This window comes from Balaenoptera musculus, chromosome 5 (genome assembly GCF_009873245.2).
Source record: "Balaenoptera musculus isolate JJ_BM4_2016_0621 chromosome 5, mBalMus1.pri.v3, whole genome shotgun sequence".
Classification (NCBI taxonomy): Eukaryota; Metazoa; Chordata; class Mammalia; order Artiodactyla; family Balaenopteridae; genus Balaenoptera; species Balaenoptera musculus.
In genome coordinates, this window is record NC_045789.1 from 42,789,764 (window position 1) to 42,801,935 (window position 12,172).

The window sequence follows — 12,172 nt, forward strand, 5'->3', positions numbered from 1 at the left end:
ATTTTTAAAGAACAAAATAAATATGAGAGATTCCAAAGATGATCTGGGTTAATCATCTTTGTAGATCTTGCTTTAGAGTTAGGGGAATTGTAGAAGCAGAAGACAGATGAGGGATGAAGGTAAGAAATCTCTGAAGGTCATTAATGGCTCTGCTATATAGACAGATCTGCTTTTGGTTAGGGACATTATTACCAATAAACTATAAAACAGACCTCATAATTTCAATAACTGAAGAAGTCAAAGCAGTAAAAGAAATTACTTACATTTTTAAGAAATGCAGATGGTGTTACAGTATCTAAGGCATTGTCTGAGGCACATAGGTAAGTGATTCCGTCAATAAAGAGAGTATGGTAGACAAAGCTTTGAAAAGAATACATTCAGTTACATGATAATATTAAAGAAATTAAGTACTGATACAGAGAATTTAATTTCGTTTTCAAGCTCTCATTAATAGTATAAAAAAATGTAGATAACTTTATTTATAATCAGAATAATTAGAAATCTTTCATACATTTGAAAAATTAAACTATGTTAAATAAAAACTCTCTAAAATGTGAGTATGCATTTAAAATTGCATCAATAAAAATAAATTACAATAGAGAAAATTCTAATAATCTAATCATATATATGTATATTTCACATGCCTTTGATGGAAGTCACTCTCATTCCAAGACTGAACCTAGATTCTGATCAAAGAGAAAATGCTATGTTCACTGATTTTTACTATCCTTATATTTTTAGGTAGACATATTTAATTTTGGCACTTCTTGGCTTTCTATTATGATAGATTAGAATTTGAAAGTTGTAAATTCCCAAGACAAATATTCTAGAGAACAGGATGAGTCCGGGAGGGGGAATTAAACTCCCCTATAGTAATCCAAAGTGTAGCTTTTCCTGACCACTCCAACTTCTAGACCTTTTGTGCCTTCTCAGACTCACTTATTAGGAGGCTAGAAGACTCTTGGAAAGTGCCTCCATCTTTACTACCCAACAATCCAGAAAATTTAGGAATATGGCAACCAGAATAGTTGCTTGGTGCATAGGCTTTAATCTAGTCATTTTTGAGCACCCTATATCCAAATGGTTAACCGGCAACAGACCTGTTCAAATGCTAAACTGGATAGATATGAGAATGAGGAATCTCAAAAATAGGTAGAAAAGATAATCCCAGGGGCAGAAAATTTAAGATATGTGCCCCTTCAATATAAATCCTTGATATCATATCATGAATACAATATGCTACGAATATTTTTAATGATGATATTAATTGACATGCATAATATCCACTAGGAAAATATTTTTATTTTTAAATAGGGAGGAGTCTTCACAGGAAAAGAGTTGCTAATTCTGTCATCTCTCCAAAAGTTATATATGTGATCTAAATTGATACTGGACGTGATTTTAAATTTATGCTTAGTGTGTTATTGGTAACACTCAGAAACCATCCTTAAATATTAAAAATCTTGAATACCTGATGACTAGGGTATATTGTTAACTGAAAAATGCAAGATGGAGAAAAGTGTGTATGATGTACTGCAATTATGTATCAGTCTCATTTCCTAACATAAGGGAAGTACAAATATATGTATGTGTCTCTTATAGAAAAAAAGAAGAGGAAAATGATAAACTAAGAACTTATTCAAAATGGTTACCTACATAGAGGGAGAGAGAGTAGTGTGAAGAAAGCAATGAAAATTAGACTTTGTGAAGGAAACTCATTTTGTAGATTTGACTTTGGAGCCATATAATGTTTTACATAATTATAAAATGTTATTAAATGAAACTTTAAAGAGTGTAATCCTTAAAAATCAAAAACAAAATAATAAAAAACAAGAACTTAACTTTGTATCAAGTAACCCAAGCAAGAGATGGTGGCAGAGGTGGTCAGATTCTGAATACATCTGGAAGGTAAAGACAACAGGATTTGCTGATGGGCTGGGTTTGGAAGTAAAAGAGACAGAAGTCAAGGATCACAAACGTTTTAGGCCTGAGGAACTGGAAAGGTGATAATGTGGAAGACTGCAGGAGGAGGCTTGGCTTTGGACAGAAGTTTGAGATGCCCATCAGACATCCAACAGATATGTGGAATGAGCAGTTGGATATACAAGTCTGGAGTTCAGGGAAGAGGTCCTCAAAAGATTCAAATTAGAATGTTCAATATAGGTAAGCCAAGAGTAGAGGAGGAAAGAATCTCTTTTTGAAATCATTCCAGCTAATAAGTGAAAACAAAACTAGAATTATCACCATTATGCAACCCCCAATAAATTAATGGCTCTAGGGTGTAGGCAATGAGTATCAATGGCTACTAGCATGCCAAAAGGAGATATAAGCAGGTATTATATACCGTCTGATGAAAAAACACCTACAGTCTTGCCAAAGGGATTAGGCCACTGGATCCAGCTGCTTGGACCATGGTGAACTGCATTTTGAATATGCAATCAGCAAAACCAGACTGAGGGAAACTCTATAGGTTCTTCAACAATAAATTGTAAGGAAAGGAAAGGGGTGGAGGGGGAATATGTGGATTAAAGAGACTTAAAAGACACCAAATTAAAAAATGGGCAGGATTGGGCTCTCGTGCCTGAGGATGCTTATTTAGGTGCTGAGGCAATGAAGAAACAGGATAAGTGACTGCTACAGAATTTGGAATGGTGGTTGATTTGGGGGGAAGGGAGGAAACTGTGAATGGGGCAGGATACGTGGTAGGGAGTTTTGGGGATACCTGGCAGCGTTCTATTTTTTGGCTTAGATGGTAGTTGCAGTTGGTTGGGGGAGGTCCTTTGAGAAACTTCATAAAACTATACATTTGCTTGATGTGGCTTTTGTATTTTGTTTTATTTTACAATATAAAGGTTAAAACAAACCTCCTCTTAAAAAAACAATGATGAGTCTAAAAATAATAGAAGCTCTCTTATTCCCCACCTGTTTTACTAGCAAAATGTTTACTTGGAACATTACATGGTTTAAGCCATACCATGTGATGTCCCAAGGAAAGTAGAGTGATGTTATTAAAGATATTTTCAAGTGGAAGTTTCCTTTTTTATTAATGAAATATTTTGGGGATAACTAAAAAGGTATGGAGAATAAGATAACAAGAACACTTGTAGACCTACCATTCAGTCAAAGTGTTACAGATACAATTAATGTCCCCTGTATACCCTTCCTCAACTTCTCCTCCCTTCTCTTTTGCAGAGGTAACCACTATCTTGAATTTAATGTTCATCATTCCCATTCATGATTTTATACTTTTACATATAGAAGTTCTCCTTTCTGAGGGTTCAGTCAAGAGTCTGCACAAGAAATATTTTTCCCCATGTCATTATCATTGTAATTATCAGCTGGTAATGATTAAAAAATAGACTTTTATTAGAATATACCTTACCTTCCCATTTGAATTATGGTCTTTGGTTCAGCTCTAAGAAGCACTAGTTTAAGCACTGTTGCCGCTGCTTCCTAAAAATAAATTGTCAGCATTTACTTTTTAGAAGATCGTAGTCTTTCATTACTCATCTGCTTAATTTACCAATGTTCTGTTTAGTTTATTAAGGAACAACTGTTCACTAGGAGAACTAATGGGTGGTTATTCATAATGCATGGTAAGAGGCAAGTTATCAAGAAATGTTCATATGAATATGAAGGAAAATATTAAAATTACATAAATATACATATACTTTGTGTATATACATATAAGTGTGCAAATATAAGTTGCACTAATTAGTCCTTTTCACAGCACATTATTAATATGACTGGGAAGATATTTGACTATCTAATCAAATATCTTTTCAGTGACTTCTACGAAGCTATACATAAAATGTTAATGGATTAAAAGTATTCAGCTTTTAGTCTCTGAATAACCTATGCAGTCTTCTATCTTTTTTTTTGATTAAGATAAAAATTTTACTCATTATTATTCACTGACATCTTTCTATTAAACTAATAATTGCTAAGATCCCTTCTACTTATTTCTTCTTTTTTTGTTTGGCTGCGTTGGGTCTTCATTGCTGCGCGCGGGCTTTCTCTAGTTGCGGCGAGTGGGAGGTTACTCTTCGTTGTGGTGCGTGGGCTTCTCGTTGCGGTGGCTTCTCTTGTTGCAGAGCATGGGCTCTAGGCATGCAAGCTTCAGTAGTTGCAGCACGCAGGCTTAGTAGTTGCAGCACGCGGGCCCTACAGCGCGTGGGCTTCAGTAGTTGCGGCGTGCGGGCTCCAGGCACACGGGCTCAGTAGTTGTGACTTGCAGGCTCTAGAGCACAGGCTCAGCAGTTGTGGCACATGGGCTTAGCTGCTCCGTGGCATGTGGGATCTTCCCGGACCAGGGATTGAACCCGTGTCCCCTGCATTGGCAGGAGGATTCTTAACCACTGCACCACCAGGGAAGTCCCTACTTGTTTCTTATAAGGCTCATTCTTTGGGAGAAAATTTGCAAGGTATTATGATTATCCAGAATACCTTAAATACAGTTAATTATACGGAATCCCATTAATTGACTTTAGAAGTGTGAAAGGAACCTGAAAGTTACCTAAGAAGACTTGAATAGCCAAACTCCTGATTAACTTTTCATTTTCAAAAAATGACACTTGAAATAAAAACTTTTTGGGAGAGAAAAGCTTGTTATTAATGGTAGAGAGTAAAACTTGAAATTCTTGGTATTACCAGAAAAATCCAGGCAATATTCTCTAGGAAAGGATTTCCTAAGAAACATTAAGGGAATTAAGAGAATACATAATCTTTCAGTTACTCTATTCTCATCACTGGAACATATTCCCCTAGCCTTCCCAAAGTGTCTCTTTTACAGTATATAAACTATGAAATCATAGAAAAATGTGAAACAAAGCAAATGGCAACATGAGGCAGTAAAATAATCGACACACTGGACTGTAGTGCCATTTCTGGAGTTGAAGTGCTGCACAACCTAAGAAAATGACTTGTCTGGGTCTGTTTCCTTGTGTGAAGAATGAAAGGATTGGGTAAGATGATCTCTACAGTCCTGTCCAGTTCCATTTGATTTCATGATTAAGCTTTGGTAGGTACTAATATTTTCTAACGAGTATAAAATATTTGTGACATTAATATTTAGCACTGAAGGAAGATATGATAGAACTGTGCCTTAAAGCTCCTTCTCCCTGGTCAGCCTTCCACACAGCGGTCATTGCAGACCTTTAATCCTGTCCCCCAACTGCATACTGCTCCACCACCTTCCACTTTCTTACCTCCCTGCATGCTTCATAATGAGAGGCCAATGGGCTTATAAACTTCTTCAACCTTCTGACTCTCTCCCTTCATAATTAATGAAGTAGTTATTGAGAACATACTATGTCCAGGCATTGTCCACTGTAAGGACAGAGATGAAAACAGTCCCTGTCCTGAAGGAGTCCGATGGCAGAGACAGATAAGTAAAAGAAGATTCCAGTTCAACCTGGCAAGTAGTTTGGTAAAGGGATGTAAATTAGCCTGGGCATAGAGAAGGCTTCAAGGAGGAATTGAGAAACATCTCAGAGCACAGAAGAGGTGACACTGCTAAAAAATGGAGACAAGTGGGTTCAGGGAGAGGGAACAGGAGATTGGAAGGGAGACCTTGGTGAGACTGGAGAGCAGCGTGAAGTTCAGGATGGCTGGAGCACAGGGACAGCTGGGGAAGAGAAGGAGGTAATCATGGAAAAGCCCTACCAGGGAGGGCTGTGAATGCCAGGCTAAGGACTATGAACTTTACAATGAAAGTAATCAGGTGCCACCCAATGATTTTAAGCAGGGGAGTGACAAGTTCATATTTGCTTTTAGGAACAATCCTCTGAGCAGCAGTGTGGAGGCTGGTTTTGAGAGGGACAAGGCTGAGGTCTGGGAGATGAGTTAGGAGGTATCTTCAATAACCCTGGTGAGAAGTAATAAGGGCCTTGATGAAGATGTGGTTCAGAAACAAGGAGATGGATTCAAGATATACTCAGGAGATGGAACTGATAAAACTTGGTGGCAAAGAACACATTTGAGGGTGCAGAAGAGGGAAAAATGAAAGATGACTCCCAGTTTCCAGCTTGAATGGCTTAGTAGAGCTATGCGGCAAGATTAGAAATACACGAGGAGGAATCCGCTAGGAAAGAATTAATTTAGTGCTGGACATGATACGCTTGAACTTCTTCTATTAGGCAACCTATTCGTGGAGAGAGATTACCTTGGAAGCAGATTTGGCAGTGATCAAAATAAAGGTGTCCATTGGTGTGAACAAATGTGTCAAGTTAAAAGAGGACTAAAGTTAGAACCCTGAAGAACATGGCATTCAAGGGACGGGCACAGAGGAGAGCCTCAGAAGGAGACTAAATTCCATGTCTATATCCCCACCCCCTCCTTTCCCCAAGAGAAAGACAGCATTCCTCTAAACCAAGGCTCACATCTCTACTGCCACATTGGATTCCATCCCTTTGTGCTCCTTCAGGTCTTGCGCTAACCAATAATCACTGCCCCTTGTATCTTCAACTTCTTCTCCTCTCCATTAGCCTATATGTTTTCCCTGTATTAAAAAATGAGGCCCTTTGCTGGACCATACTTCTTCTAGCTTTCACCCTCTCTCATTCCCTTTCTAAATTCTTGAAAGAACAGTCTAACTTCACTCTCTCTACTTCCTGGTCTCCCATTCACTTGGCCTAAAGCCATCTGCCTCTACCTCTACCACTAACAGCAGGATCACTTACCATTTCCTAATTGTCAGTCCAATGAACACCTCTTGGATCTTGTTCAACTTCTTTGGGTCATGAGACATTCTTGTAATTTTCTTCTCTCAGCTTTCAGAATACCACTGCTCTCATTTGGTGACCAGCCTCTCTACTCTATTCTTAACAGTGTTCTGCCTTTTGGTACTCTTTTCTTCTCACTTGGGCAATCTTACCCACTTCTACCACCTTTAACTGTTAGCCCTGACCCTCTGACTGCTACCTATTGGAACTTTTAATGACTTAAATCTTTTCGGAATAAGGTGGAGGAATAAACACACAAGTAGACTGGCTATTTCCAACCGGCAACAAAACTCAACCTGTCCCAAATTGTACTTTCCGCCCTGGCATTTCCTCTGACTTCTTCCCCCAGAATCCTGCTCCTCCATCTGTAGTTTCTATCTTGTTTAATGCCACCTAAGAAAAAAATCTGACAAATCTTCACATTGTACACCTTCAACTTACAAAATGTTATGTGCCAATTATATCTCAATAAAGCTGGGGAAAAAAAGATTAAAAAAAAAAAAAGAAAACTGAGAATCATCCTAGGCATGGCCCTGTCCCCTATCCTACATATCCAACCAGTCATTAACTCCTGAGGATTAGTTTGCAAAGTCTCTTTAGGATCTGCCCACTCCTCTCCTTCTTCACTGTCATTGTCTTAGCTCAGGCCTTTAGATCGCCTAGATAAACTGTAACACCACCATCCAAACTGGTTCTCTTCCCTCCAATCCCCCTTCTGTATTGTAACCAGACCAAAATTTCCAGAAAATGGATCAGATCTTGCTATTCCTCCATTTATAAATCTTTAACCGCTCCCTGGTTTCCCTCGGATAAGAGAACAAACTGAATATAGGACCTTTCATTAACTATTCGCTGTCCACTCTTCTGACCTCAGCTTTAGCTCCTATATACTGCGATCCTGTGCTCTAGCCACACTGAGGTCCTCGCGGTTCCCCCAGACACGCCATTCTGTTCCCTCTGCATGGAGTCCCCATTCCCCTTTCCTGTGGCAGGCTAGCGCTCACTCTTGTAATACTTTTAAGCCAAGCACCTCCTCTGTGGTTGGCAAGCAGTCACCCGTCCTGAGTGCTACAGGAGCAATCTCCATCTCCCGCCATTGCAATACTTTTTACACTGGAGGAGAACGAATGCAGCCCTTGGGTATAAAAGGACAATGTGCTCGTCAAGGGACAACTCCAGGCGCCGTCTTCTCTTCGTTGTTGCATCCCCTACACCTTTACTCCGGGATTTTGCAACTAAAACACGTTCAATAAATGTGTGTTGAACTCCAGGCCATTCCTCCGCGGGGGAGAGAAAATCTTTAAGGGTCTCCGGAATTAAACGGGACTGCAAATCACAAGTATGTCGCGTGCAGCACCAGCCCTAACCCCTGGGCGGCGCACTTGCGGCTCGGCCGGCCGGGAGCGCGAGAGGCTCCCGCCAGGGATTCACCATCTCGCAGGCTAGGCCGTACCCGGGGGCGGGGCCTCACGCCTCAACAGCCCGCTCCGGGCAGCCCCTCGGCGCTCCGTCCTGAGGCGCGGGTGCAGTGGGCGCCACCCTCGAAAAGCGGAACCTGCGAAGGCCGAGGTGACGACCCAGGGGTACCTGATAAGAGCCGCCGGTTAGGGCCAGCTCCGCTAGCACGGCTCGGCCATTTGCAATGCAGCTGTAGGTGATCGTCATAGTGGGCGAGCTAGTGAAGTACAGGTTCCCGCCGGACCTAACCGCCCGCGACAGTCTCGGGGCGCTGACTGGGGCGTGGCTCCGGGAGGGGCGGTGTCTGCGCAGGCGCGAGGAGCGATTGATTGATTGGCAGGGAAGGGGGAGGGAGGCGGCGGGGGCGGGGGCGGGGGCGGGGGCCCTCCCTTGCCTGGGCTGAAACTGTGATGAGACCTGGCGAAGTCTCTGGAAAAACTGGCTTTGGTAAAGTGAAGCCTTTCTTCGTGGTCATCCTTAAAATCATTTATGAGCCAGTTACTTCACAGTGTTTACCTACGTAGGATTCATTCGCAATCTAGGACATGTAAAATATAGACCTTGATTTAAAATGCGATTCATTCATGAATTCAGCAAGTACTTGTTGAACTCCCACTGTGCGCTCCCTAAGTGCTTGGACTAACAGGTATGCAAAAAGATAGGTTCCGGACCCTGACTTTTAGGAGTTCATGTTCTAGTAGTGGTCGCAGAGGCACATGTAGACAAGTGCCAATCTCAAGTGATAGGTGTGCACTATGATTGAAAGATAAACTAATCGCACAAGCTGGAGTGGAGGCAGCTAATTCTCCCTGGGAGAGGGAGCAAAGCTTTCAAAGTCACTGTCCGATCGAGAGGGTGGGTTGGAATTCTCTTAAATGGGGAGGAAAGGTAGGACAGTCTAGGCAGAGGGAACAGCTCTGTGAAGGCTTGGAAGAAGGCAGGCGGGTTCAGGGAATGGATGTGAGTGTGTGGCAGAGGAAGGGTGTGTGGTGGAGTGGGTAGGAGATGAGAAGGGTAGGAGTGGTAGAATGACTTGTTATCCTAGACCTCGAGTTTCTTGACAAGAATTTTTAAAAGTGCTTCAGATAAGCTTAGATATTTTCTTTTTTTTTTTTTAACATCTTTATTGGAGTATAATTGCTTTACAATGGTGTGTTAGTTTCTGCTGTATAACAAAGTGAATCAGCTATACGTATATGTACATCCCCATATCTCCTCCCTCTTGCGTCTCCCTCCCACCCTCCCTATCCCACCCCTCTAGGTGGACACAAAGCACCGAGCTGATCTCCCTGTGCATAAGCTTAGATATTTTCATTAGCAAGACATTGTGGTAGAGTTGGAAGAAGCCAGACACACTTGGATCCAAAATATAGGCATTGCCATTTACTCTGTGCCTTTATCGTAACTTAACTCTCTGAGACTCGGTTTGCTAATTTATAAAATAGGGATAGTTCTCAAGTTTAAATTAAGTAATTATGCAAAATACTTAGCATACCATAGATATGTAGTTGCAATCTTTAGTATGATAAATACATTAATGACAACTACTTTCTTGCTTCCAATGGTGTAACTTTAAAGGAAAAACAGTCGATGTCCTTCTGGGGTGCCTGGCAGGAAGTGAAGACAGGTAGTTGACTGAGTTTATTTTAACCCAGCACAATCAAATTGTATTTGACAAGCAAGCAGCAAAACTGGTCTGGACCGTAGCGCCTGAGAAAAATGCCTTGTTGAATCATTTTATATAAAGGAAATATTGAATCAATGTGTCTTATCAACTTAGAGATAATATCTCATGTTACAGGTGGATTGAGTGAATTACAAGCACTGGTCACATTACTTATATGTGGGAAAATGAAATATGTTAACTCTGAGGTAATGCACTGGTATATTGTTGCTTACTGTAAAAATAAGCCTAATAAACTTGGCCACATTGTGTTGCTCCTTCTGTTTAGTAAATAGTGGAGCTGGAAGCCACGGGGCAATGAAATCATGAGCTGTAGTAACAACAACAAGCATCTGATAATTGGAGAGGTGTATATGGGACTGTCCCCCTCTTGGGCTGAACTTGTCATATTAAAACAATCCTATGAAGCTAGTGCGGTGGGTCAACTTTGCACAGCCCACAAATTCCGGCCTACAGCAACGTAAAACATAATTTATAACACAACTCGACCTTTCTCATGAGCCTCATGTTACCCGATATCTGAGCTTAATCTAGTCAGTGCGAGGTGTCCTCAGTGAACTCAGAATTTCCCCCTTCCCTGCTTTCTACATGGGGTGGGGGGGTGCATCTATGTGTGTGAGGAACTTGGTGGGGGGGAGATCTCCTGAGTCATGATCTTCGTCTCTCTAAGGTGGCATCTGCTGCTAATGTTTGTTTTCTGTCTGTGGTCATCAGTTCACACGCTCTACTTGGAACCTGCAGGCTCCCTCATGCACTCTGGTTCTCTCGCAACCGCTTTTGTGGCCCTCTTAGGGGCAAAGGACACTTTCTGCTGCTCCCTCATGCCATTCTGAGGCTTTGGGAGGTTCAAGAGGCTGTCTCAGGACTCTGGCCAACACAGCAGGCTGCCACCCCTCCTGTCATGCTGTCAGACTGTTGTCATGGGGGAGCAGCTCTCAGACTTCACCTCACCTGGGAAGCAAGCCCTTGGATCCCCAGTTGGCTGAGAGTCTTCGCATCCCACACTCCATCACCCCTCATCTCCCAGCCGGGGCTCTGTGGCTGGATTGCTTCCTGTGGACCCTCTGCCCTCCTCCAGCCTGGGGAGACTCCAGCAGGCCCAGGTGGGGAGCTGCCCACCCTTCAGGCATTCTTCCCAACTTGTGGCATTACTGTTGGCTTCTGCTGTCGCCAACCTTTTCTTTCCACGGACTCTCTCTTCCGGGAGTTTCCAGAATCTATTCTGAAAGATTTAGAGCTGAGAGTCTTTGCCTTCTCTCCCCGCTCTTCATCCTCTGTTCCTCCTCCACCTCCTCCTCCATTTTCTGTGTTTTCTATTTTTATGCAAAAGGAATCATTGAGAATAAAAACCACAGCAGGTAATATAAAACAGCGCAGGTATTTCTGTCTTTCCCTTGATTGTTTGGCAAAATCTTGAGGGTGGAGCAGAAGGAGAAGATGGACCCCTGGGAAGGAGAAGGGGGACATTTCACTTTCGTCCATTTCTTTTAAAACAAGCTTTTAGACCTCATGACTACTTTCATGGACCAGCAAATCTACGGTCATTCCTTTTTTTTTTTTTTTTTTTAATTATTAGCACCTTTTAATTATTTATTTATTTATTTATTTATTTATTTATTTATTTATTTATTTATGGCTGTGTTGGGTCTTCGTTTCTGTGCGAGGGCTTTCTCAAGTTGCAGCAAGCGGGGGCCACTCCTCGTCGCAGTGCGCGGGCCTCTCACTGTCGCGGCCTCTCTTGTTGTGGAGCACAGGCTCAGTAGTTGTGGCTCACGGGCCTAGTCACTCCGCAGCATGTGGGATCTTCCCAGACCAGGGCTCGAACCCGTGTCCCCTGCATTAGCAGGCAGACTCCCAACCACTGCGCCACCAGGGAAGCCTGTCATTGATTTTTAGAGACTAGCATCTCAGAAGGAAAAGTCACTAATTTTGAATCATCCGATTTCTTAGGTCAGTAGAGAGCTTCCGAATATTCCACAATCTGGAGACTTTCAAGCACTCACTAATTCAAGATGCTTCTTGCGAAGTATTAAGTTCTCCTGTAAAGGACTCTTCTTTACTTATTGTTGTTTTTCAGAAATGGAAATATTTTTATAGTATTTTTTCTTGTAGTGTGTGATCACTGTTGAAATTCAAACAATACAGCAGTAAAAGTCTCCTTACCATCCCATGAAAATAACCATTGCAGTAATCTAATTTATATTTGTCTTTTCTTTTTTATGCATTTTATATTTAACATTAATGAATAACATATTTTTTCTGAACTCTGTTTTTTTTTTTTTGACCGTGAGGTGATGTATGCAGGATC

General features: G+C 41.7%; 1 protein-coding gene across 4 annotated transcripts in view; it reads right to left on the reverse strand.

The window, feature by feature from the left end:
• The window catches only part of LOC118895689 (vesicle-associated membrane protein 714-like), a 31,653-nt gene extending 23,212 nt beyond the window's left edge, over nucleotides 1-8,441 (reverse strand). For 3 of the 4 annotated variants that reach the window (XM_036853130.1, XM_036853131.1, XM_036853127.1), the window contains exons 1-3: nucleotides 8,310-8,441; nucleotides 3,383-3,453; nucleotides 264-360 (exon numbers count right to left, since the gene is read on the reverse strand). In XM_036853130.1, coding sequence (XP_036709025.1) covers nucleotides 264-360; nucleotides 3,383-3,453; nucleotides 8,310-8,387 — 246 coding nt within the window. In that variant the 5' untranslated portion in view covers nucleotides 8,388-8,441. Of the gene's footprint in view, nucleotides 1-263; nucleotides 361-3,382; nucleotides 3,454-6,680; nucleotides 7,138-8,309 lie in introns of those variants that run through there. The other variant, XM_036853129.1, reaches the window with a different exon arrangement.
• Nucleotides 8,442-12,172: the final 3,731 nt, after the last annotated feature.